Below are 27,406 nucleotides of genomic sequence, written 5' to 3'. Positions count from 1 at the left end.
GTCTGCAGTGTCACCACATGAAAAAGAGTATGTTGCCACTAAAATATCACAAAAGCCTATGTGCTTTGTTAGACACACATGCCCAGTATCATTCCAAGCTATGACACTAATGGTGACCATATACAAGTGTGGCTGGGTTTTTGTAAAGGAACGACATTCGAAGGCAAAAGACATCAGAAGTTGTATGCATGAGGTGGCTTGGAAATATCAGAGACTGCTTTTTCCTAATAATAAATTATGATTAGCTGGAAAAAGTTATAGTGGCTCCAATTTGATGCTTTATGGGCAAATGAGAGCGTCTGGTTTTTGGGACAAAAAAAAAAAAACTAAAAATTAGCAAACTGTAAAGGTGGAAAAGATGGCCAGCGAAGCATTTTTCAGGTCTGCAACTTCAAAGGAGGGAATTCATCAGAAATAAAAAGTGTGAAAGGTAAACATGCTATACTAACATCAGTAGTGTAAACAGCCTCCAAAGCTAAATGCAACTCAAGTATATTCTAAAAGTATCTGCCCAGTTTATTCTGCACAAGCGCATTACATGCATCCAATGTAAATGTGGGAGGTCCAGGAGCCAAAGGCTGAACAGGGGTCCTAAGTGCAAACCAAAACACGAAACCGAATAATGAAAATGGAAGGGGACGCAAAAATATGACTAAAATATGCAGTTCAGTAATGAACTAACAATGACAGAAATAACTTAAAAGATATGCAATTATACCCACTTCAAAAGAATAATTTGCATACATTGAGATATCAGTGCAGAGCAGAAGCGCAGCAACAGATAAAATGCATTGATGTAATGCGCAGAGTTTGAATCTCTTTGAACCATAGAGAAAATTGTTTTTGCATAATTAAGCATTTTGCGAACAAGAATAATATAGATGAAAGAAAAGTAGATGAAAGTAAGCATATGCAATAAGTTGCAGTATATAAGCACACTGGTGAAACTTTTACATCATATGTGGCTTATGTTCTTGGAGCGTAAAAAAAATTTAGAACTTTAGGTGCCACCCCAGTTCTATCGCAAAGTTTGCCAAGTTGTAGCAATAAGTATATCATGATCACGAAAATATGACAAAATCAGATTTAAGGACATTAACTCTTTCCTTACAATACCTTTAGAAAATTCGATATAAACATGAAATGAGTTCAGGAGTTGCAAAACTAAGAAACTTTGCAGCAAAATAACTATACCAAAGATTCTCTTGATAGAATGGTGGCATGTTGGGTGTGGATAAGTGGAAACAGCTCATTAGCTACTACAATGCTTTGCAGTGCGTGCAATGGTGAAAAACGCTATTTTCCATTGTGCAGGCAGCGCTTGTGCCAACAGCTTCAACGGTCTCCTGAACTGGCTTCAAGTTCCCAGAACAAACAACTTGTTGATTCTGAACTAGAGCTTTTTGAGCAATTTTCAACCTACCAAACAAAGTCACACTCTGCCTGTATCTGTCACAAGGTTGCATAACAAGCCCCAAAAAATAAGGAAACAAAGGAACTGCAAGTTAAACCACGATCAGAATAAGACTTAGCACCGGATGACAATGTTATGAGGGGTGTATAATGTGTACTCGTGCTTGACAACCCCCCCTCCCCAAACTAAATTTCTCTCTTAAATGGCACAAATGCCACTGTGGGGCACTGTTCACAACTGATGTCAAATACTGATGCAACAACCAGAAAAGTGCTAGAGCCGGACGAGTAATACTGCTGGATGTGATAGCAGACAGTTTAGACAGGATCTTATGCACTCCAAAAGCTTTTTTAATCGTTGTTTTCTCTGAAACAATTGAAACCGTTATTTTCTGGCATATTTTTTTCAGGCAACTGAAGTACAAGAATATTTTTCCCAAAATATTGTTCTCGGCATAATTCCTTCTGGGCATAATTTTTATATTGCAAGAAACTGCAACTATAAAGCTACATGTTGATGCATTTTCACAGATGCATTAGTTGTTTCTGTAGAAATATTTTTTTCCTTAGTACCACAGATATTTTTCTTCACCATAAGGAAAGAGTTAACAGTTGGCATGTTGTTTTGACACCAGGCTACTCAGTTCACAGCGTCAGTACTAGTCATGTGCAATACCGAGGCTATACAGAGTAAAAACCAAGGAGATCCATGGACGGAACCATGCGGGATGCCAATATGAGTTGTCTTGGACACTACTTTAATCCACTTAAGCAAATCACTCCAAATTCATGGTACTGCAGGACTAGATATGCTTGAGAGCATGTAGTATCGCGAGAAGTACATGAATCAAAGGCTTTGTTACGCTCCCTAAAAGCAAGCTTATCAATTATCTCAATCCGAGCTGCCTACAATGTTGCCAGTTAAGGAAACTAAGGCCAATTAAGTACAAAAGTCATGGGAAGCTACAAAACTGACTAGAATGTTAAATTTTATTTGTTTACTTCCCATTCCAATTACAAGCTTGGCCACTAATTATTTGGCAGAGCAAATTAAGTCAAACATAGGAAATTGGAGAAGAAACAACATGGTAACAGTCACCTGGCGAGGCATGATGCCTATTCATGAAAGATGTAGGAGAGAAAGGATATATGAAAAGAGTGAACACAGGAATAATACAACATGCAACACAAAACACAAACAAGGCACTTAGGACAAAATAAGCACATACATACACAGAGACCGCACACAAAACATACACTTAGTCACAATGCGTGGTGCATATATGTCCTTTGCAAGTGCATCTAGTTACATTATTCTGGTCTTTATGATGCGTTGATGGCAAACACTGCAACAATGTTTTTTGCAGAGGTACATATATATTGGTTTCCTGTGCTGCATCCTGTAATAAATGGTCTACAAATTCCACAAACCCTGCAGTGTCCATGAAGCTATCACTCAGAAATTTGAGCACTAGAACCAAACTCAAGGTAATCACAATTGCACTGTCTCTTGTATACTACTGGACAGTAGTAGTGAAGGAAGAATATTTTTCCTTTGTATAGGATACTGGGCTCCCTTCACCTGCATGCAAATACTACACACACATACTGGAAAGCATGATGCCTAACTGAGCGTTTTGTGTGTGAGCGAACCAATCTGGAAGCTTCGTTTGCACTGTGGTATTGACTGATGCAGGTAATTGACATCCATCATTTCAAAGCACCTTAAAATGCATAGTCAAAGTGTCCTAGGCACCCTTTGCTTAGCTTTGGGCCTAGAATGCTGCAGGTTACTTTCTTTTTCGAACCACTCTGACGAAGTTCACAAACAATTGCACAGGCCATTGAAAGAACTTTTCATGGGCGGTTCGCCGACCTGCTCTTTGCACGTTGACCCTTTTCAATTTCAAACTGCCGCTCATCGGTTCGCTGAAGGAAAGCCTGCTTTTCCAAGTACCCGCCCTTGCCACGATTGTGACTCTTGAGCTCTTCAGAAATGCCTTCTTCATGCTTGAACCGATCCCAGTCCAGCTTCGACTTTTCGAGCGTGCTCATCTTTGTTTTCTTGCTTAAGAGGTGGCCTAAAATGCCCTCCGTTCCACCAAGCTGCCTTTTCCCAGTCAACGCAGATGATGACTGGGCCTGAGTACCAACATTCCCTTGCTCCTTTGCAAATAACCGCGCTTCCTTGGAATCCGCCGCCACCTTCTTTTCCACTTTGAAGGTCTCACCTGCAAAGTCCATTAACTGAGTGATCGTCACTTTCTTCTCACCTGAACCCCCAGCCTCATCTCGACCGCTGGCAGATGAAGTAGATGCTTGGCAGGGGTCAGCAGCAACTGCTGCGCGTTTCTTCGGAACGCCGTTCGCGTCTCGCAAAAAGTCAGACCACAAGGATTCCGCTTTCGCTCTTTCCTGGGCAGAATATGTCACGGCTTCCGATTCCCTCGCGTTGTCGTCGCGGTCATTGCCGCCGTTGCTCCCCGCCTTATCGCGGCCGACGGCGGCGTCCTCGGTATCACTCTTATGAGACGGATCCTCTTCGTCGCTATCCAAACAAATGCCACCCTTGCGTTCCCTACGGGGAGACGCCTTTCTTTTCCTCCGCTTACTAGTCGTCGCTGCAGGTCCTTTCACGTCGCTTTCAAAGTCCTCGCCACAATCAGACGCGTCCCGGTCACTCTCATCGGCCCTGGGGACGTAGTCCTCATCCTCACTCTCGGAGCTGTCGCCCGGATCTGCAGGGTCGAACGTGGACATGCTGCTACAGCACGATCCTCGTAGGAGGCAGCTACCGCTCGCTGAAGACGCCTTCTTTTTCTCCTACAGGCGCAATTGGGAAACGCTTGGAGTATTTTTGGCACAGAGAGTTACCTACTTTTCCATCTAAGCGAAGTATAGAGAAGAACGCACGACATAAACAAAACGGCGCCAGCCCAAAACATACCAAAACGCTGGTGACAGCAGCTAACGGTGTAAGCCACGCTATCACCGCCGAAGTAGCGTAATCTAGCAAAAGTGACGCTAGTGACGCTTTGGTGTGCTCAGGTCATGAGGTAACGTTGGGTCATGTTCAGGTAACATCTGCGGCATTTTTGACTCGACTTCTCTCACATGAATTGTTCAGTTTTTTTTTTCTTCTTTTTTACATAGTAGGGGCGGTAGGGGTTTAGGCCAAGGCGGCCAACGTCGCAGGTTGGGCGGAAGAGTCGCAAGAATTTCGTTTCGGCCTTTTCGGCAACCCATCAACGTAAAGCTTATAAGTTCTTTGGCAAGATGGTTCAGTTGACTGGTTTGTTTACAAAATCATTGGTAAAAAAACAAGCAACAAATAAATATTAGTACTAAGGCACCATCTAGACTACAAACATTTCCTCCCTTCGTTCTCGTTGGGGGTGTAGCTCAGATGGTAGAGCGCTCGCTTAGCATGCGAGAGGTACGGGGATCGATACCCCGCACCTCCACTTTTTCTATTTTTATTGTTTTTATTTATATTCATTATTCATAACTTAATTACTGTAATATATTGAGCAACGTAAATTATCTCTCCAGATAATTTTGAAAACATTCTCGTGCCTAACGGATGCGCGTCCCTCACGAAATATCGACGCCTTCGATCTTTGAGATGTGATTTAATATCAGTACGTGTCTGCATCTTTTTACAAAATTCCGTCGGCTGCTAATAGTTTTCTAACCTGAGATGAGGGTGTTTGGGTCTTACGTGCTCTTAACATGAGCTATTAAGCAAATTGAGTGGGGTAGGTTGGACACGCTGCCCCACCTACCGGACAGAGAAACAACTAATGGCCTCGGTGGGTGTGCGAGTCGCGCGCTTGTTTTGAAAGTTGCTCTACTATGATGTTTTGTTAGAGATGCGATAGCTCGTCTTTCTGGCTGTGGGTAAGGATGGCCTTGGGGCGGGAGCACAAAGTGCATATGAGGGATACTGGCTTAAATTTTGAAGGTAGAGCGCGTTCGTGTCAGCAGGCGACGCCAGATTGACTGTTCTCTGGTAGTGAGAGATGTGTGGGCTGGCGGATAGATGCGCTCAGCGCGGGAATTTGCGGTGAACTCAGCAGCCGAGTGCATAGGTGCATAGGCTCCTTTGAGAAATCGCCCACGAGATCCGCCTGTGCCTGGTTTCTAGACCCTCGGGCTAAGGAGCCGGCGGCCACTTTGACAGGATTTCCCGACTGCGCAGGCACCCGGATGAGCTCAACCCGTCGGGGGAGGTGGGCGGTAGGCATGTACAGCAGGCGGTGCGCCGAGGGATGAACCCGGCCCTTGGCATAATTCAGAATGGCGGTTTTGGAATCTTTCCACTTTAACTCCCACCTTCCTCCCTTCCCTTACGGCGAGGTTCAGGTGTCCACGGGACACAAGTGTGATAGATACTGCGCCTTACCCTTCCTATGAACCAATTAAAAAAAAATCACTAAGTACGTAACTGGCATCTGTGTGGAATACCCGGGTTCGAACCCGACCTCGGCGGCTGCGTTTCGATGGAGGCGAAACGAAGAGGCGTCCGTATGCTGTGCGATGTCAGCGCACGTTAAAGATCCCCAGGTGGTCGAAATTACTCCGTAGCCCTCCACTACGGCTCCTCTTTCTCTCTTTCCACATTAACTCTCACCTTCCTCCCTTCCCTTACGGCTCTGTTCAGGTGTCCACAGAAGCAAGTGTGACAGATACTGCGCCTTTCCCTTCCTATGAACCAATTATTATCACTATTATTATCTGTGTATGCCAGAGCAATAGCTATAGTGGTCTCCTCGGCTTCTCAGGGATGGTGCCTGAAGGAAGCTCGGAGGTTAGGTGGGAAATGTGGGGGCTGTGGCTCCGTTCTCATCGCAGGCGGTATCCACCCAAACTGCATTGGGCCTCATTTCCGTAGCATTTGTGGAGCGCTGCCGCGCGCGCCTTCCTGCGCCCTTGGTCATGAATCACTAAACTGCGATGAGGCGAAAGTCTCTATTGCGCGGTGGTCCGAAGCCCACCGCTTTCTCTCTTTTTTTCACTCCCACCTTCCTCTTCCTTACGGCTTGGTGAAGGTGACCGATGTCAGCGCTCGTTAAAGATCCCCAGGTGGTCGAAATTACTTCGTAGCCCTCCACTACGGCTCCTCTTTCTCTCTTTCCACTTTCACTCCCACCTTCCTTCCTTCTCCTACGGCGCGGTTGAGGTGTCCACAGAAAACAAGTGAGACAGTTACCGCGCCTTTCCCTTCCTATAAATCAATCAATCGGTGAAGGTGACCGCGGAGAATTGTGACAGATACTGCAACTTTTAACGCGATAGCGTTAAGGGCCCCGTGTCGCAGAAAAGTCGGTGTCATCGGCGGCGGCTGCCGTCCCGCGTCGACCGGCGTTGGCCGTGAGCGAAAAATTCCAGAAGCATTAATAAATAAAAACGAGTAGGAAAAATCGCTGACCTGAGGAATCGAACGTGGGCCTCCGGGGTGCGAGACGAGCACGCTAACCATGGTTTGAAATGGACAAAGGGACGTCTATTGATTGCGGTACTGTCTCAGAAATGTCCCTTAGAGAAGTGTATTGTGGCGTATAATAATAATGAGCATGTAAATTACAGAATTACAGAACACTCAGTTAAGCGAGTGGCAAATTACTTTTCCGCTGTACTTCCTCTTCGCTTGGCGTGCACGTAGCGCCATCATGCGTGTGGCGCACGGAATGATAGACAGGGCATGACCTCCGAGATCTTTATCGCGCCGGCTCGGCTCGGCAACAATGTTGCCGACGAAGTACGACTGCAACTTGAGGCTCGCGCGTTTCGGCAAGGTGGCTGGCAGCGCTTCTACGTCCCGGAAGGATTAATAAATTGTCTAATGTCAGAATCACGTTTCAGAACCAGTAGTTACCAAACAGTCATGCTTTGGACAAGTTAACGAGGGTTGTATAATGTGAACAAAGTATTTGGGTCACTCAAAAGCGCGACAAGCAAATGAGTAGACGGTGCGAACGGGGCGCGATAACGCTATCGCGTTCTATTCTTAAAGGCGAAGCTTAAGCGTCCTCCGAATTTTTTATTTCCTGTAAATCAATTTGAAACGCCGGGTTCGATCCCGACCGCGGCGGCTGCGTTTCGATGGAGGCGAAACGAGGCTGATAAAACATTATTCACAATAAGTGGGAGGAATAGGGGAAGTAAGCCAGCTTGCCGCAGGAGACTTGGCAACGCCGCGTCTGTGTGCTGTGCGATGTCAGCGTGCGTTAAAGATCCCCAGGTGGTCGAACTACTCCGTAGCCCTCCACTACGGCTCCTCTTTCTCTCTTTCCACTTTCAATCCCACCTTCCTCCCTTCCCTTATGGCGCGGTACAGGTGTTCACAAAAACAAGTGTGATAGACACCGCGCCTTTCCCTTGCTGAACCGATTATTATTATTAAACGCCGCCGCGTTTGCTGCTGCGGTATGCTGTGTGGTGCGGTGTTCGAGGAAGCGCCTGGTGGGGCCAGCTTCGTATATGCGTGGATTTCTTGGTGACGTCATCGTGACGTCAGTTCCGGGTATTAGACATGGCAGGATATGACATCCGATCATGGCGTCACAACTTATGACGTCACCAGGTGATGACGTCAAAGTCACAGCCATCTCTGTCATTATCATCACTAGTCACTATCACTAACTACGACTATCATTATCGGTCGCTATATACCACTAACTAACGGCGACAGTCTTCATGGCAACTGCGCGCTAAGAAGAACTATATACGTTCTAACGTGCCCGGCGTGGATGTCAGGACGATTGACAGCGATAGTGTAACCTAACGAACGACGACAGTATGAGCCATTAAAGGCTTTCGCCTTAAAACATTGTCGTAGAACGAGCGCTAAAATGATGTGATATGGAATACAGTAGTTTCGCTGAAGTGAGGAAATGAGTGCAGATTTCTTGTGTGTAATTGTGTCTGTTATTAAGGCGAAAAATGGCTCATACTGTCGTTATCAAATGTGTCCGCGTTTCGGGTGCATGCCTTATGTGGGCATATGCCAATCACTATTGAATCGATATAGCGGATGATATGGAAACATGATTGAAGGCATTTTCAAGATAATTTCATGATAATTTACGACTAATAATAAGATAGTTAAGCAGATGACCATAGGAACCCATGCATTTGGAGGTCATTGTAACTACCACTAACCAATAGTAATGGTTAGACGTTTCAAGACGTCCATAGCCATCACATGGGGACGTCACCGGCCATAACGCATGATCGGATATGGCGGCCTTCACATCCGGTCATTTTTTTTAGATATGAAACGGGACTATGAAACGGGACCATATGAAAGGCATCGCACACAGGTGATGCATGAATGCACAACATCATCAAGACATAACAAAGAGGCATTCCTTCCTTCAAAATGCTGCGCCCTTATGTCCTCTCGGAATATGTTGTCTTTTTCAATGTAATGCGTTTTTCGGTGGGCTCGAGTACGAGTTCGCATGTGCTTGTGGTGTTCTCTGTTCCTTAGTGAGTGTGATAGTTTGTATGTTCCTTGTTGGCTCGTCTCGTGGATAAAATCTCTATAAGTACATATGCTTGCGCCGACGATAGCTTCCTCATTCCTCACATCCACCTCACATCAACTTTCGCCCTGTTCCCTTTCTACATCCGCATACATTTTCTGCCCTCATGTATCTTACTGATTATGCACCAACACGTGCTGTAAATGCATGCTCTACCCTCATCATTTTCAAGTATGCATCCTGGTCTTCTCCACGCAGAACTACATGACAGGAAGGGTTTAAGAACCTTCCGAAAAGGAACGAACAACATAAATTCTACTCTCACCTTTTACGAGCGAAGCTGCTGAAAGTACATGCAATTAAAAGAAGCGATGAGGATTTTGACTGGACATGCTACGTCATCGCTGCTACCACGTGATCGTTTGCAATCAACTGACATAATTAAAACAATCAATTAAGATTTTTTTAGTGGCAATCTTTAATTGTGTTTCTCCTCGGATGGACGTATACAATCAAAACATCGCATGCATACCTGCAGTCGAGTAGGTAATGTAGCCGTTGCAAGGATTAGACGTCAATTATTTTGAGAGAGTGCAATTTACATTCATCTCGATCTGTAAGCTTAGTGGAGTAATTTTGCATCAGTGCGTCTATACCATCGAACATCAGGCAAGAGAGCACTCGCTCTGCAAGTCCACGTGTGGGTTGTAAATGTGCTCCTTCTCTTTCGCAGAATTTGGTCGACCTTTGGATTCACGCAGACGTGCTGGCCGGCTCGGGGGGCAAACCCCCCGTGGACGCGAATTCGTTCATGCGTCAGAGTGCACCGTTCCACCCGTTCGCCATCATCTCCCTCGGCTGGAACACCAAGGCCAAGGGCTCGTACTCCTGGAGCCAGGTATGCGAGATTTGAAACTTCCTACTTCCTTCGGACTATGAGGCAAGTTAGGTTCGAATACTCCTGTATGCATGTTGCAACTACGCTTCTTTTCTATAACAAGCTTTCGACCCAACCGGAAATTTTGAATTTGGGCTTACTGCGACATTTTCGCCCAGTTTTTCGGTTATGGATAGAACCCGAACGTAGGCTCTTGAGAAGACCTTAGTGTCTGAACTGAAGCTAACATGTTCGTAAACAGCTTGTTTGTATTTAGTGTTTGTAAACTGTGAACGGGCCAGAATCCAAGAAGTATCTATGTTGGAGATGGTGACAAAGAGATACTCTGCCCAAATTCCTAGCTTGGAATTTTATGCTGTAAAATCGGGCATGCACGCCTCCATTTATTGCACAAGGTTCCTAACATATGTGTATCCGCCATGGCTGCTATTAATCTGTGATTGAAGTGAAGGAATATTGCTGGAGATTGTCCACGGTAGTATTACCAACATTTGTTTTAGTTGTTACTGAGCAAATCAACGTAAACGAATCAACACGCACTCAATAAAAAAAAAAAACAGATACGCATCTAGATACATTGGATACAAGACGATGCTGAGAACGCTGAGCAGAGAAAAGTTGACCACCTCACACACGAAGTTCCAAACACTATACGCCCCCCACCAGGCTCCCTTTTGATGCCCGCTCTGCTGTTCCCATTTTAGCATCCTATTTAAGGAAAAGTACACGTGCCCTCATTCCCCCGTGTAGATTCCCTCTCCCTCATAACCTAACGAGATTGGAGGAGGTTTCCCTTAGAAGGATAAGAGCTGGGGCGGCCCTTACCCCGTCGATAACATGCCGATGGGAATCTCAAGCAGACATCGTACCAATCACATGCCCGAAGTGTTCCACACCAGCTGCAGAAGTGGATGTTCGCCACCTGCTATGGACTTGTGCAGGGACAAGGGCATCAAGGACACAGGTTCTGCGCGAAGTGGGACTAACCACCACAAGGGAAGAGGACTTTTCTAAATGGCTCACCGACAACGCTAACAGCGGGAGCCTGCTCCGGTTCCTCACGGAAAACCATTTACATGAGTTTCTATAATATGCCTTATGGCAAGCTTGCGTACAAAAAAAAAAAAAAAAAAGAATCAACATAAGCACAATACATAACGAAGTATGTTCTTTCGCCACGATAATAAAAATGCGTTATCGACAAAGAATATTATAAAAGAAACCGCATAAAATTAGCAGATGGTTAACCCTGCTACGCCAATGGCAATGTGCTGAGAAGTTGTGGTTTGCTCACGGTTTAGCTTTGCTTTACTATTCTTTAGCAGTAACTGACAAGACATGGATGTTCAGTGTGTAATCATTGTCTATATATATTGCAATACCAGGTACTTCTCAAATTGACCAAGGCAGTCTTATGACCAGTGTAGTATAGTTAGGCAACGCAGTCTGCAAGGAGCAAGTTCAAGCACGAACAGTATTGCGTGGTCGATAGCATTTCATCAGTTCCAAATAAAATTGCTCATTCATTTCTTGTACAAAGCGTGGAGGCTTCTTCGTATCTTTGTTAGTCTCCAAGACAATCAGGCATTTGCCTGTGTTGGCACTCACGGGTACGTCCGCCGCAATCAGAGGTTAGGCTAGGTTTTGGAAGCGTGTGGGCTCATTCCATGCCAAACGTGCCAGAATTCGCGCCCGACCCCCTCCGATCTTGTAGATAAAATTTTTGGATCTTTATTGAACTGACTAAAGCAATCACCCATAATAACTTGCCCCCCCCCCCCTTTCAAATTTCTTTGTCATGTGACAGCCCTTCGAATTTCTCAGCGGAGTGCAAAAAAATGGCCTCACTAAAAAAATACAAAAATACCAAATATTTTCCTTTTGCGTTTAAAGTTGTTTTACAAATAACTAATATGAATTGAAGTTTTTAATCGCACAAAACCAAATTTGTAGCGTAATGTTTTTGTCTTGTTTTCTTTCATTATTTGTTCTCAAAAAGCACCGTTTTCGCTGAATATTTTTTAAAACTCTTTCTTGACATTGGCGAGCAACATCACGTGTTTTGCCGCTACTCCAGAATATTGCTATCTCATTAAATGGTTTAGACGGTAATAAACACATCATATTTCAGAAAAGAATGTCAAACTAGAAATAAGTGCGTTGTGCCACGTATTCAGGCATAAATTTTGCTCTGGGACGTTTCTAGTACAAATATAAATTACAGCTCAGTTCATACCTAGCTTAATTAAAATTTTGCTCAACCATTTTTATCGGAGCTTTTTTTCTCAACTCAACGTACAACATATGAGTATCATGCTTGGCCATCCGCCGCCTGTGGCCGTGGCCCACTGGTCCCAGGCACGAGTAAATTTCATTTACAGTCTGCTCAGTTCTGAGCTAATGACCAAATCACAATTGCTCGTAACATGCGAGCATTACTCTGTTCTTCGTTGTAAGTGAACTCAATTCTGACAGTTCCTGTGTGACTCTTTTAGGGGCGTACTTTTGACACCTTGTGTTTCGCCGAACGCAGGTAGAATCTATGGTGCGACTTGTGGCCTGCGGCCACCCTTATTTGACCCGGGTTGCCTTCAAGGTCCGGGCGTCGATGGTGCAGGGGTCGCTGGCGCAGCTCTCCTGGCTGCTCGACGTGATGCCCAACGCCACACTTGTCATCTGGTCGCCCTCGGGAGAGGCACCGAACACAAACGCACTGCTTAGCCTCCGAAAGGCTAGGCCTTCGGCACACATCGTCTACGACCTTCCGCAGGAGCATCAGCTGGAGAACCTTCTGGAAGAAGTCGTCCCTGCAGAGGGTGCTGCGGCGGAAGGCGCCAAGGAAGAGAATGGCGTCGGCTGGACCGTGGACGAGACTATTACGAACAACTGTCGTAGGAAGTCGCTTCCTGGACAGAACGCAGTGGTGCTGGGAGACAATGGCGTCTCGATGTTGTTTCCGGAGTCGTGGTCCAACATGGAAGCCAAGCTGGATCTTACCAAGCCTCGTGCCCTGGCCGTAAGCATTGGCGAGGACAAGCTGTCCCTGGAGGGCTCCTGTTTTCAGCTGGTCCTCAACAGGTGAACGTTCATGCGTCAGCACATTTTCATGAGACGTGGGTGGAGACGTGAAACCGTGGGTGGAGACGCAAGTTTGATCGTTGTACATTGGTGCATCTTGTTGCCTTGAAATTGTATTAACACTTAACAGGGATCTCCATGCAGGATAATAAACAAATAGTTTAAATTTGTCCAGAAATTTTGATTTATCTGATGTCTCAAGACTATTATTCTACTGAGCTTGTCTGCTTGCACATCAGGGATAAATAAAAAACAGATTATCCTCGCTTGTTTCTGCTTTGTGTGTGGCCCGGGTTCGGTTGATGTTTCTTCGGGAGCGGAAATCTGAAAAATTCCTGAAAAACTTAGGTTTGGAAATGAAGTATTGTTTTCTGCCTGTCAATTCCTATGCCCACGACGCTGAAAATCATGCCAGAGAACGATGGACTCACTGATCGTTGGCTGCACGGAAGTAGGCTCTGGCCTCAAAAATTATTATGCAGAAAGTATACGTTACATCATTAATGTAGTCTGCTTATGAAACTCGCCAGCGACGATACCTGCACTTCACTTTTTTCGCAGCGTTAACTCCGTGTTCAGTTAAATGCAGTATTTTGTCATCAGAACGCGATTATAATTCGATTACGTCAGCTTCAATTTGTTCTTTGTGTCTCTAACTCGACCGCGCTAAGTTTACTTGCGTCTTCATGCACGCACAGAAGTTCTTTTTGCTTCCAGACCTTTTTACCTGTGTACCTGGTGCATACTAACACACATCGATTCTTGGTTGCAAATCGATCATTCATTGCTTTCGTATCAACAGGAGTGGCCAGGAGGTGACGAGCCGCGCCTGGCCCACGACGTGCAAGAACCACGGTTCGTCTTCGACGAAAAAGAGCAGTGCACCGGAGATGGTCAAACAATGGACGTATGGGGAGCCGGCGCCGCTCAAGCTGCAGCCCTCTCCCGGAGCCGTCGTCTATGCTGTTCGATTTCAAGACCCCCAGCCATCGTCAGCGCCTTCTGCGGTGTCAATGGCCAACAACTTGCTGCTGCTGCTGCTGCTCGGGCTTGTGGTGGTGAAAGCGCTGGCGCTTTGAGTGACTATTGCTTGAACTGAAACCAAAATGTGGGAATTCGATTTTTCCGATTGGCGATGCGGCCGACGGCAAAGCAAACAGCCCACGACAGCACTTTTGAACTGAGTGCAGTGCAAAGAGCAAATAACTTGCCCTGATCATACGGTCATAGCGTTATGTAGACGAATAACTTTCGCGTTTAAAATATAGTGAGGCGATTGGGGGCGCACAGAGGTTTTACAGAAGCAGTTAAGTGTGACCTAAAAACGTAGGTCTCTGCTCGCACCACCGCTCTATCGAGAGCACAGAGAACAGCAATTACGTTTAAACACGTTTGTTCTGCATCGTATTCTGATGTCCACATCCTATTAAATTTCACGTCTTTTTCAGGATGTTTCACCGTCTCACCGTCGTCGGGTTTAATTAAGCGCGAGTTCTAATGGCACACTATAGTATAATACCTTTAGGAAGCACGATAAAGTGATGGCTTGAGATGCAAGGCCGGCAAATTCTTGAGGAATGAAAGCACTGGAAACACTTATGCATTCTTCAAATAAGGGTAGCATTGCGAACATTTCATGTTTCGTAAAGATATCTAGCACTCATAAGAAATTCTTTCTGAACTGCGAACGAAGCATGCTAGGGAACAAAAGTGACTCACCTGCATTCAGAGCACTGTGCTCTCGTGTCTAAAGCCTGCGTCACGTCGTGTTTGCGATATGAGTGCTTGTTTTGCGCTGTTTGCTACACCATTAACGCGTGTTGCCTGGGTCTGTACATACCGCTTGGGGCACGTTACCGGCTTTGTCATCTGTTTCTTTTCTTGAGATGTAATGAGTGTTTTGCTCTGTGATTTTATGAAAAGCTATATACTAGCTAGGCTTCCGAAAGTTTCGCGAGTCTGACGCTTAATACGACTGTACGAATGGATTATAGCGCACTTTGTCGTAGAAATGACACAAAACATATTTCAGTCGAAAGAGTCCGAAGTCACAGATGTATTAAGTGCCTTATACGAGTAATGCTGATATTATGCCATTGGAAGTCGAAATTTAGCAGTCAGTACACAGCACCTATATCATGTCGACGAAAAAAAAAAAAAAAGCGTTAGAGCACTTTGTTACATAATGCGTTACCTTGGTCACTTTTGTCATGTGCGCAAATGTCATACAAGAGAAGCATCTGCAGTCCTGTCACCAACATAGAGATCTGACACCATTATGTATAAACAATAAAGCACCTGCGACGATTCACCAAGATGCCATAAAAGACTAAAGTATTATTATTCTAACATTCACGCATTCAACATTCTTGTGACTAGCCGTTTCTTTCTTAGTAGGAGAACACCATTCATAACTCTGAATATTTACACTATGGCTTGAGGCGGTTCAACATAGCCAGGGCTGAAAATAAAATATGCCCTATTTGCACAAATTAAAGTTTTGCAATTTTATGCGCCACGTTTTCTCTTGACCTTATCTTAGGCGAAGAAAGTGAAGTGCGTAATATACACCCGGTTCAATTCGAAACTCCTTACGTTAGTTTGAGACTCCCTCGCATTCAGCATTATAGATACGAGTGTGTGTGTGTGTGTGCGGAGGGTGGGGGTGGGGGGGGGGGGGGAGCGGAAGCTGCGTGATTACTCTGTTTTAGCTTAGCAATGTCATGAGCAAAAGGCAAGCTGCGACGCGCTCATGTTAGAAGCCACACCAACATTCAGTAACCTTCGTCAGATGCAATATCTGTTTCGCATGTTTCAGCGAAAATAAGTGTGCGAAATAGCAAACTTTGATGCAGTCTTGGTCTGATTAAACTTAATGTGAGTTATAAATGCTAATAAATAAAAAAACGGAAGAAAGAAATACTTGTTAGGTTTTTGTCTTGCTGTTCACTTACGAGATCGCGTGGCTGACTGATCGCATTGAAAGAAAAAAAAAACAATCAAACAAAAAGGTCGCATAGATCTCTTTCCGATTTAATACTGTCTCGCCATCAACAATACAATTAGCATCTCAGGTTTCGATCACCAACCATACACAGACGAGTAATGTGAGTAACAAATACAGCTTTGTACATTAGCGCCTGCGGAAAATGTTACCTGCTTGCATTGTGATATAATAAAGCAGTGCGCACAGTGTTTGCAGCATTTATTGTCGCTATCTTTCACGAAATTTGTCGGCGCTAGGTACGAAGTCCGTCAAAAGGTGAAGTGTATGAAATGGCGAAAATGCAGTGCAGCTTCCGTCACATGGTCACTGGTATTCAGTCTTCTGTGAAGAGCATAGCTTCAGCAATACGCCTACAGACGCACTTAAAGTACTAGCATGTGGTTTAATTGTGAGAAGAAAGCTAAAAAAATATATATAGAGCGCTTGCTGAAACCGTCCAATACTTGGTTGTCCCATTGCGTTGGAAAATACAACGAACGGTCGCCTTCAATAAGAGTGAAATTTATTTTCGTTGCATGTTATGAACCTGAAATTTAGCTTCGGCTGACGGGCTTGGCTGTTTTTGACTGCCAACGCTTTCATTGTGCCGTCCGCTTCTCAGTGTCGTTTTCAATGTTCGGAGAAAGAAATTGCGTATTAAAATTACGCTGAAGACTGAGCGTTCCATCCTGTTATTACTCGCAGTGAAAATTGTCTTATCTGGCTATGCTTACATTTGTCCAGCGGTATGTGTGTGTGTGCGGGAAAAACTTTATTGCAGGGAGGAAGCTAGAGGTAGCCGGGGCAACCTCTCACAATCACTAGGTGGGCTCCTTATTACAAGAGCCCATTGGCTACCGAAAATGCGAATTTGTAGTGGCAAAATTGGCTTCAATAACCCTATAGCCAGTTGATACAAATTGGTCATGTCGGTAACTTAAAGGGTGGAATCGCATTGACGTGAAATGGCGGTGTAACGTCGGCTCTGCAAACCCCGAAGGAAAAAAATATTGGTGTGGACGCACGTATTTTACTTGCGAAATCGGTCGGTGATGGCGACACTTCTATTTTGTTTGTTTTGTCTTTTCCTTAGTTTAAAAACTCCGTTTTTGGGAGAAAGCGGGCAGTATGATCAGACACTCTATCGATATAGGACATTCTTTTTTTCCAAAAACTAGACCCCAGACTTTAGCCGCCCATTGCCTGGTTTAACGCGGCGTTAGCCTCGGTTGCGTATCCGACAAAGCGAGCCAAGATCGCAGTGGAGGATGGAAGAGAACGAATGCGGAGCGCAGTGGAGGTGCGGTGGGTAAAATTACGGCGACACCAAAGAGAGAGGGATGAGGAAGGATAGAAGGAGGCTATGGACGCAGATGATCAGCAAAGCGGGGGAGAAGGTAGGTGAGAGCGCAATGAGAATGGAGGAGGGCGAGAGTGCCAGAATTTGTCATGCTTCCTGTGCGGAGCATGGTCAAATCTCGCACTAAAGCTTTTCCCCAGTCAGTGCGGTCGATCGCCAATGGTAGAAATACCTCAGCAGGTGCGCTCGCATTTCGCATTACCGAGTACTGTCATCGTCGGCCAATCACTCTTGTTGAACTTGTCCAAGAAGAGGACAAAAGTTTGTCCTCGGAGTTTAAAGAACTTTTCGACATACGAAGATATGTTCATCTGCTGAGCATGTCCAAAAATGGCTTTTTCTAGGAACCAAAACTGTGACCTATATATAACCGTTCTCGAGAATAGAACACCTTTTGGACTTAAACGAATATCTATGTCCTGTATACGATTTTATCAGAGCACAGCATAAAGCCCCTCAAGCAATTACGCCCAATTGTTTTCCTTCTCCGTGAATGGCAGTCTATACATACAGCGATGGGCTGAAAAATCTTTGTGATGCTGAAGATATTTGACTCCATGCATTTGCATCGTTGGTATAGACGAAACACAAAATGAAAATACATTAATATATAAACGTGAACTGCTCTCGTGAATACTCGTAATAAGAATGCCAGTGCTGCTTTGACTCAAAGTGTGTATGTATATATTAGTTGTACGTGTTGTATATCTAACGAAATAAATACACTTTTTCGTTGTGACAACAACTGCTTTCATACGTGCTGGCCATGAAGATTCTAGTGAGGCCTGACACGTGAGCTTAGTAATCGTTGGCTGTATATGGCACGTGTTGGCTTTGACAGTGATGCAATGTTAACAAAAAGAAACTTTATGACCTCTTTCGGGCGAAAAAGCGAGAATTTTCGCACATGCGAAAGCCACCTACGTAACATGACACACTGTCGTACGGTCGTACCACCTATTGCCACACCACGTAGTGGGGGACATCGCCACTGCTTAGCAGGTGAGCACATTTATTAGCTATCCCGTAATGAAATGACGTTTATATCGATCAACTAGCCACTGTAGGAACTCCTAGACTCATCGCCGTATCGTGCAAGTTGAGAGTTGAGAGACAAGGCGATGACCTAATGTTAACTTGCTCTTAAACGTTCTGCCTGGTTGTTTTCGGGAAGACTGACGACACGGAATAGCACAGTTGAGAATAGAAAATAACTGATCTTCATCAAAGAATTAGCTTTGGCTCTGCATCTTGAACCAGTTAGGATTCACAAACGTTAGCCATCGGCCGCAGCAGCAGTCGCTGCTGCCGCTTCGACCTTGCCTCGCTTCCGCATTTGGTAAGCTTCTCGGCGACGGGATAGTCTGCAGCTTCTCGTTGTTTGATGGTCTCGGCAGCCCGTCTGGCACGGCAGCGTATTTGTATTTAGTGAGGTGTCATATATGTATGACGTACCTTTAGGATAAATGAAGAAGCGGCGCACAGCGCGATTGTTCTGATAAAGACGAAGGTGTTTTGATAAAGTTGAAATTTGATAAAGACGAAGGTGTTTACTGCACAGCGCGAAAGCGTGTTGCAGTTTTACACGAGGCGTGATCGACTGCGGCGATGCGCAGAGCTCTCGTGCCTGGACACGACGATGACGACGACGATGTTTGCTGCATAGCGCGATATGAAACAACCGGCGCACGAGTACGTGGCGCTACCTGTGGAATACATGAGGTACTAGGTTCAGGAATAACACGGAATAACACGAAACTCGCAAATGAACGCAGTTCAGCTAACAGTAAAAAAAAAAAAATAATAAAAAATAAAAATAAAAAAAAAAACATTGCTAAACTTTTGACCTTTGTCTATGGTAAAGGCTGCCTTTTTGTGCGAGCCGTCTAGCAAGTTTGCTTCTGCAAGGGCAGAACACGCATGAGCTGCTAGTACTGAAAAAAAAAAAAAATCAGATTATGCTAAATCTCACACCCCAGATTATTTTAGCGTTGGCAGTAGATAGTTGCGGGGTGGTGAACTCCACAGCAGTGATATATTTCCCTGTTGCTTGGTAGCCGCGCTGTGCATTAAAATGAATATTTTTGCGGTTGCTACAACTCGCTCATGATGAATGAAGTCAACTTGAGGAGAAGGCAGGTCAGCATGTGAGTGCCTGTAACATATTGCTCACTTTTAATTACACCCTTTCAATACATCGAATTGGTTGGTTTGTGGGGTTTAACGTCCCAAAGCAACTCAGGCTATGAGAGACGCCGTAGTGGAGGACTCCGGAAATTTCGACCACCTGGGGTTCTTTAACGTGCACTGACATCGCACAGCACACAGGCGCCTTGCTTTTCGCCCCCATCGAAAAGCGGCCGCCGAGGCCGGGATTCGATCCCGCATCTTTGGGAACAGTAGTCGAGCGCCGTAACCACTGCGCCACCCCGGCGGGGTACCAATACATCGAATAATCGACACTTTTATTTGCAACGGACTTCGCTATGAGATGTGTCATGATTAGGTTTCCCATATCTCAACCTAGCCGACTACGCTTGCGAGACCTGAACTCGGACGCAGTTGTAGCGCACTTTTGTTCCACAGTGCGAAGTTAATGGATTATAAAATAATACCTGTAAAAGTTGTGGGCGATCAAATGCACGAGTACGTTCAGTTTTGTAATCGTGTATTGCTAAGCGATCAACATTTTAAACGTGTAAAGTAGGCTCTATGCTGACGCCGAGTTCAAAACCTGTGCAGTTTGGCAACGAATTTCCATTCTCATAACACTATAGCGGTCGCACATGTAACTGTAAAATTAAGGGTTTATTAATTAATGGCTTCATGGGTATAACGACAGTGACCATTAATCATCTTACTCTTGATAAATATTCTAGTCTCTTTTTCAACGTCTCTTAACACGAGCACATCATTTGCCCTGGCTATGTTTTGCATTTTATGTTATATTGTAGGATGTAACTGGATCATAATCGCCGCTTAAAAAGCAGAGAAGAGCCGAGATGCGAAAACAGAATTGGAGTACTGCACCGCTGGCAAAACGGAAGTATACAGCCAGGTGAGCACTGCACCATTGAGATGCAAAACTAGGCACCACTGATTGCCACTAGGGGGTACCTGAACTCGGACGCAGTTTTAGCGCACTTCTTCTCTTCGACAGCGCAAAGTTAATGGATTATAAAATAATACCTCGAAAAGTTGTGGGCGATCACATGCGCGAGTACGTTCAGTTTTGTAATCATGTATTGCTAAGCGATCAACATTTTAAACGTGTGAAGTAGGCTCTATGGTGACGCCGAGTTCAAAACCTGTGCAGTTTGGCAACGAATTGCCATTCTCATAACACTATCGCGGTTACACATATAACTGTAAAATTAAGGGTTTATTAATTAATGGCTTCACACGTGTAAAGACAGTGACAACACTCCACTAAAAACCCTGTAAAACCCTAGCATAAAACCCTAGTGGAGATCAGTGCTAGGCACATATATCCTTCGTCTTCACAGGGGATACGTCTGATTATATATCATTTTGACCGAGTAATGACGGCTTATTAAAATTAACGGAAAATGTAGTCCCTAGATAATCATATCTTTCTCTGACTGTTCTGGCCACTATTGTGTTGCCGAGGACACGCGCCCCACCCGCGTGCGCAGAAGAAGAAGAGTAAGGAGAAAAAAAGGAGGGTGGTTAATTCGACCATGGAGGTGCCTCCGGACGTCGCCGACGCCCCTTACGCCAGAGCCAAAGAACCAACGGCACTTTCACCAGAGCCCACCGTGTAAGGCATTGCAGTTTTCAGTACAAATGAGCCGCGTGAAAGAGCGTGTATACTGATCAGTGATTGACCGTAGCAGAGCCTATATAAAGCATGGTCTATTTCCATTTTATTCGCGTTTGTACAAGTAATGGTGATTGTGATTCCTCCAGGTGTCATACATGTCAATTACGCACGGAACGATGTCACGAGAAGAGCGCACAGTTAAGCGATACGATAAGCAGGGACAGTCATAGGATTGGAGTGGCGTAGCCTGAAATCGTTATATGCCGCCGGCGGGAAAAAAAAAAAAATGGCGGAAAAAATTGTGGCCGAAGGCGTCGAAGGAGGCATGCAGCGCTCGGAAAGTTTAGGGGGTTGTTCCGACACCGAACCCCTACCATATAGGGGCATATGCCCCTGGACTGGAATATCCTGTTTCTGCTAAAGAGAATTTGATTTGCTCAATTTTTCTGGTGTACTTCAACATACACCTTGCAGCTTAAGTATTCTTTTAAGCGCCAGTGCCTTACTTTTTAGTACATGTTAGCTGTTACCTGTCGTCCCATTTCCAGCAGCACTAATCCCCGTTTTCTGCATTTCTTTTCGACAACGTGCAACTTAAATTAGGCATGAGTTTACAGCCCACCAAAGTTTTAAGCATTAACCTTTATTTGAGGAAACCTCTCTGTATTCTACTTCACTGCTGCGAATTTCATTCTTTGGCAGCGTAGATAACTATATCGTACTTTGAAAGACCAGACGCTGTTAATTTGGGCCGCTCTCCGCTTTGGTCCAAGGCTGGCTTTAAAGACACGGTGTTACAAGTGCACACTGTTTCTGGGAAAAGCGGTGACGCCATATAGTGGTATATGCAGCTAGTGGTCATACTAAAACGATGTAAGTATAGTAGACTCAACACTTAGTTTATGCCAACATCCCGTAACGTCCAGGACGACCGCAATAAACTAGGTCACTTTAATGCGGACTGCAGATTCGACTGGCCTTATTATTCTTGCAACATCGTGGAGGACAGAGCGAAAGGTAAATAGCAGCGTCACCATTGCTGATAATATGGATGCTACAGTGCAGTCGCAGCACACATGGATGTGTTAGCTTTGGTCACAAGTCTCCAGAGCACTGAGTTTGCTTCTGATTCACGTGGCAGAGATCCTGCTGCGTCATGAAGGTGCGAAAGTCCTGAGGAAAAGCCGGAGTTTTCCCCGTTCCGATATTTGGAGGTCATATTCTTGGACTGGGGCCTATTGTCATGAACTCTCTATATAACAATACGTTATGTCTAGATTTTATCTCTAGTTTGCTGGAAATGGCTCAATTGTGGCTCTTGTTTTTCGTTCAGCGCCACAGCCTTGGGCATCGTGATCACGTTGGGTTTCTCCGCCACCGTGCTGGTCCTGGTCGGTGTGTTGCTGATGCTGCGCCGTCAGGCGTCCCCCGAGCTTCAAATGAGAACTACCGAGGCTATGACGTGGTCGTCACCGACGCCAGACCCCGCCACAGGCTGCTTGACGCCCGACGACCAGACCATCCTGTTCACCGCCCACGGCGTCATACGTGGACGGAGCTTGAATGTCGGCAAAAACTTGACCGTGCGAGCTTTTATGGGCGTCCCGTATGCAACATACATTGGTCAGTTCATTAGGTATGTGTATGGGCTTGAAGGTGCCCCAGGGTGAAGGATCGGCAAAAATATACATACGCATTGCATCCGTTACAAAATGTTTGCAGCGCGCAAAAGATATTTCGGCTAAACGCGCCACTCGCCTTGCGAAGCGCCGAAGGTCGCGTTCCGAGCCATATGGACAATGAAAGTTTCATTGCGAAGTATTATGCGCTAACCTATGCACGTGGACAAATCTTTTTTTCTAGACGATGTTTTCGATATTCGAGTGGGCTGATCCTGTGATTCTAAAGGCTTCTTACACGGTAATACTTGTCCCATAGAGCTATATGCACAGTTACGAAGACAACGTTTGAGAAGACGTCTCCCTCACAGCTGATGTATCGCGCGGTAGGGAGGGCTAATTATAAAAGAAAAAAGTGGGCTAAAAGCCGAATAAAATTTACATTTCAAAATAAATGAAAGGACGAAAGGGGTAGGGAAAGGGCGAAAAGAGGAGGCAGTCTACCGCCATACATTCATGGTTGCATTTTGTTGTCACGCTTGCTTTATACGCATGCTTTAATTGTAACGGTTTCTTGGACCTACAGTCAAGCTGCTCTAGCAGCTTTTACCAAGAAACCCTTCCAGCAAAAACTGGAAATAAAACTGAATTGAATTATCGAGCGCAGCTGGGGGCGCGCCCGCGCATCAGGATCGTATGTTTTGATTTTTTGGGTGTTCCTTTGTCTTTTAGAGCCTTCATTTCCAATTCTTTCCGTAGGTTTCTCAGAGAGGGTGTTCTTGTTCTCCTGCTCACTAAATCTTCATTTTTTCGGTGTTATAGTGTCTACTTCGGTAGTCTAGACAAAATTAGTCATAGAATTTTTAATTATTTCTTTGGTCATATTCGCGAGTATTTGTATGGGTCCCGTCTTTTTATTATTTCTGGCTTCCTGTTTACTATGTTGGTACCGAGTTTATTCATTTATTCCACTTTCCATGATTTTGTCTGAATACAATATGAAAGAATGCGGCCGAAATCTGCTGTATCGTCATCGCGAATGCACTCTAGCTTGTAAAGGAAACGGCCATGTCCTATAAAGTTGCTTGCGATGTCCCATAGTTTACTTTTTTCTTGAATAGCCGCACTTCCAAAACATGAGTGCAGCGCACGCTTTATGCGGGAGTGAATTTATTCCCTTCATAATAACACGTTTAAAATAAAGCTGCAGCCGAGCAGGAAATCACAGCGCTGAAGTTTCCGTCCTGAACCGGGCGCACCACCTTTTGACTACAGCCGTTAAAAAGCAATGACGCTCGTTCATGTTGGCCACTGATAGAATGACCGTCATGGCTTTCGAACGTGTATGCATGTTCTAAATTCTTAGTCCCACAGTCCCACGCATTCTGGCGTACATTTGCGAACTCCAGTTCCAGTGGACAGTATAATTTACACATCATTGCGCATTACAGTTGGCACTGTTCAGTAAACGTTGGCACATGCAAGCCGGTGAAGAGCTTCGCTCAGAAGACATATAATTGTTCCGCCGAAATGACGACAGCTATAATAGCCTCCTCATATGAAGTATACAAGTGCACGTAGAGAGAACGCACTGTCAGTTCTGCTCTTTTCAGAAGGAGGCGTTTCACTCTTGAAGCAATTTTGGAGGAGAAAACGGCTGTTACAAAAAGTAGAGTAATCAGTATACTCTACTAGAACACCAGTTCCTAAAGTGGAGTTTAAGTTACTTAAGGCCGTAAAATTAATCCTTTGTAAGTGTTAGCGGACTACGGAGGCGCAAATTGTTCCTTTTACTCTCTTCAAGGGCCGAACCTCAAAGCCGCTTTGACGACGGCTATGTGGACGCCTCTTCCCTTGCTCTGCCGTGCATCCAAGTGGGAGATCTGGGCGCTCCATCATCAACAGATTGCCTCCATATAAATATCTGGACTCCCCCGACCTGTCGGCACATGGAGAAAGGCAACAAGACAGTCATAGTGGCTCTCGTCCAGGATTGGTTTCGCACGACGCGGTTTGCGCTGTCTCCCGCCTGGAAAGAACTCGCCGCCAGCGAAGACGTCGTCGTCGTCGTCCCAAGCCACCGAATGGGTCTCTTGGGCTTCCTCAACACAGGCAGCCAGGGAATTCCTGGAAACGTGGGCCTCTTCGACCTGATCCTGGCGTTGCGATGGATCAAGCAGAACGCGGCTGAATTTGGTGGTGATGCCGACTCTATGGTCGCCCTGGGACAGGGCTCCGGCGCCGCCATGCTCTCCCTGGCGCTCAGGAGTCTCGGCCGGGGCTTCTTCAAAAGGGCGGTACTCCAGGACATGTCGCTGTTCTCTCTGATGCCCCGCAACGATCGCCACGTGGGCGAACAGAGGGCACTACGACTCTGTCGACTGCTCGGATGTCACGTGCACGCGGGTGACGTCGCCTCGCTTTACCTGCAGCGGTCATACTCGGAAGCGACTCTTCTGAGCTACTCCAAGGCGATCGACGAGATCTGGTTCGTGCCGAGCTTCGACCAGAAGCCCTTGACCTTCCCTCCCGAGAAGCTCGTGGACGAGACCAGCCTGGACGGAGTGGATGTTCTCTGCGGTGTTGACAGGCATTCGGCCGAGGTGCTATTCCAGCGCCACTTGCTGCCACTCCTCAACATAGAAGACGGTACCGGCGAAAATGACGAGATGCGTATCCTCACCAAACTTCTCGTGTTTTTTGTCAAGGAAATCACGAAGGAATTCGAAGACTACTTGCCTCAACTTATTGAAGAGATAAGGGTGCATTATGGGTCTATTACTGATAATACATACGCTGCCCTCAAGGAATTCTTCGGAGACTTGGTGTTCCGCTGTCCGATGATGCAGTTCGCCGACGCAGTGGCAACGTTGGGGATCGGCTCGGTTTACCACTTCGTGGGAACGACTAACAACACGCACAGTTTTATCCTGTCTGCTTCGCAAATAGCACGCTTCGTAAAGTCAGGGTAAGTCACTCACATACCTTTTGAAAGGATATTGTGGATACAAGATGAACCAATGGCAGAACCCTGCCTCTGAGGAATCTACACACTATGTTGGGTTGAGCAGGAGGGCATAGATTACATGACTGCCCGATGTGTAAAGTCCGTTGAAATTGTTTAGGCTCGTAGTAAGTTTGTATAGAAGTGCTTCTTAGAAGTTGTCGGGATTCATCGCAAGTCTTTTAAAAAAAGGCCGCACTCAAAATCTGTCTTTTGCAATTGAGCTATACTGTCTTTGCAAGGTAGAGTATTTTCGGTAGAGCAGACACCTCGTATAGATAAATGATTCACACACCTATGAAACCAAGCAGCTGCTTTTTGAATAGCTGTGGAACTCTTGGCTGTGAAACGGATAAAGTAGATTTTCGTTGGCTGTGACACGCAAACAAATCTACCCAATTTCGCCACCCATTATTTCTCCTGTCGAGTGCCTTTCGGCCAACAGTGGAGCTGCTTCTGGCTGAAGATGTCTCATTATATGACCACTGAGGCACCAACCTATTCGTCTTACGCTGCATCGCATCTCCATGTCTTTCGGAAGCAAAAAGGATGAGCGTACACTGCTGGCCAATCAAGAAATGTACACAAGTTGTCGGGCACCCCTTGCCGTCTTTTCTCTCTCATCGTCAAGAGGCGCAATGGTCTGTGAACATCGAGCATAGAAGCAGACTAATTTAGATTTTAAACATCAAATTCAGGATTGTCAGTGTGAATCTAGTACAACTCGAACCAGAAAGGAGGCATCATTTTCCCTCATTGTACACTAACCAAATACCTGCCCACCCATCCATTTTTCTTGACAACCCAACGTTTCCTCTAAAACATGTCCTCAAACTCCTATCTAAAGTAGGCTTTTTACATAAAATTTCCCATCGACGTGGGTCTCAGCCCGTTCCTCCTTGAGAAGACGAATGAGATCTGTTAAAGCATGTAGATATACTTTTTTTTTCTTAATTTTTGCACAGCTCATTATACATCGCGAATGAATTTTAGATCCTATACACCACTGTTTTTAGTGATTTTACAGAGCGGATTAATTTTTAAGCCCTATAAACCACTGTTATTTATCTCTTCATGAAACCTCACAACCAGCATAATACACCAACTTGAGTACACCGTTCACCTTGTGTTTGGCGCTCTTTGGCCTGAGACGCCCTTTCGCCATTAAAATCCATCATCACCATCAACAACTATATATTTATCTACATACAGGGGTAACTTTTTCTGATAATGGCTGCTCAAACAGCCAGTACACAGCTAAACACGGCTTAAAACTACATCGCAACTCTTATGGTGACTACTGCTGACACCTTCGATGTGATCTTGCTTAACTTTGACAACAGCAGCGTTGTTACTGCAAACTTACCCTAATATTTAGAGCTATCTAGATAGCTCATATATGGCTTTTGCTTTGCTGCTTGCATCGTTGCAGGAAAGCACCGACTTTGCCAGGCGGACAGCATTGGGAACCATACACAAATGCTTCACGTTACACCGTGCACCTGCCTGATGGTGCCCCTGCGCAATCCCACCAAGAGCGCTGCAAGGTTGGACGCCGGGTGCACGACTATTTCTGGAGCATCTATGGAATGAGATTTAATGCGAGCAGAAGAGAAATGGAGTTTCGACGGCAGCACGCATGACACAGTATCCTCCTGCTCCTTTATTAATTAATTTATTTATGCAAAAATAGACAAATCAATATCCGGTGCATTCTGCAGCATAGTCTTTCACATATGCTACCATTATTATTGTGAATAACTGATTGGTTGTC

General features: G+C 45.3%; 3 protein-coding genes and 1 non-coding gene across 4 annotated transcripts in view; 3 read left to right on the top strand and 1 right to left on the bottom strand.

Annotated features, from left to right (window-relative positions):
- The window catches only part of LOC146196766 (uncharacterized), a gene marked incomplete at its 5' end in the record, with an annotated part of 32,456 nt that extends 16,946 nt beyond the window's left edge, over positions 1 to 15,510 (top strand). The window contains 3 exons of the mRNA XM_084598514.1: positions 9,637 to 9,801; positions 12,335 to 12,879; positions 13,682 to 15,510. Coding sequence (XP_084454640.1) covers positions 9,637 to 9,801; positions 12,335 to 12,879; positions 13,682 to 13,958 — 987 coding nt within the window. The remainder of the gene's footprint in view (positions 1 to 9,636; positions 9,802 to 12,334; positions 12,880 to 13,681) is intronic.
- Positions 2,151 to 4,408, bottom strand: LOC146196768 (heterochromatin-stabilizing protein CFDP1-like). The gene has a single exon (XM_084598513.1). The coding sequence runs from the start codon at positions 4,171 to 4,173 to the stop codon at positions 3,271 to 3,273; it is 903 nt and encodes a 300-aa protein (XP_084454639.1). The 5' UTR covers positions 4,174 to 4,408; the 3' UTR covers positions 2,151 to 3,270.
- TRNAA-AGC (transfer RNA alanine (anticodon AGC)) lies at positions 4,805 to 4,877 on the top strand. The gene has a single exon. It is a non-coding gene; the product is annotated as a tRNA-Ala (tRNA).
- A 5,416-nt stretch (positions 15,511 to 20,926) lies between the features above and the next one.
- On the top strand, positions 20,927 to 25,600 carry LOC146196765 (cholinesterase 1-like). Its single transcript, XM_084597072.1, has 3 exons — positions 20,927 to 21,006; positions 22,343 to 22,645; positions 24,433 to 25,600. Exons 1-3 carry the CDS (start codon positions 20,927 to 20,929, stop codon positions 25,598 to 25,600), a joined length of 1,551 nt encoding a protein of 516 aa, XP_084453198.1.
- Positions 25,601 to 27,406: the final 1,806 nt, after the last annotated feature.

The sequence above is a fragment of the Amblyomma maculatum genome, chromosome 3 (assembly GCF_055883805.1).
Source record: "Amblyomma maculatum isolate TAMU_Amacu chromosome 3, ASM5588380v1, whole genome shotgun sequence".
In the NCBI taxonomy this organism is placed as follows: domain Eukaryota; kingdom Metazoa; phylum Arthropoda; class Arachnida; order Ixodida; family Ixodidae; genus Amblyomma; species Amblyomma maculatum.
Note: the sequence above shows the minus strand (reverse complement) of the source record. Positions and strands in the feature narration are given on the sequence as shown.

Bases quoted from the DNA above. Each gene is read 5' to 3' on its own strand.
- LOC146196765 (XM_084597072.1), top strand. From the start codon at position 20,927: ATGGAGGTGCCTCCGGACGTCGCCGACGCCCCTTACGCCAGAGCCAAA. The intron at 21,007-22,342 runs GTAAGGCATTGC...TTTTTCGTTCAG, and splicing joins CTTTCACCAGAGCCCACCGT to CGCCACAGCCTTGGGCATCG. The intron at 22,646-24,432 runs GTATGTGTATGG...ACTCTCTTCAAG, and splicing joins TACATTGGTCAGTTCATTAG to GGCCGAACCTCAAAGCCGCT.
- LOC146196768 (XM_084598513.1), bottom strand. From the start codon at position 4,173: ATGTCCACGTTCGACCCTGCAGATCCGGGCGACAGCTCCGAGAGTGAG.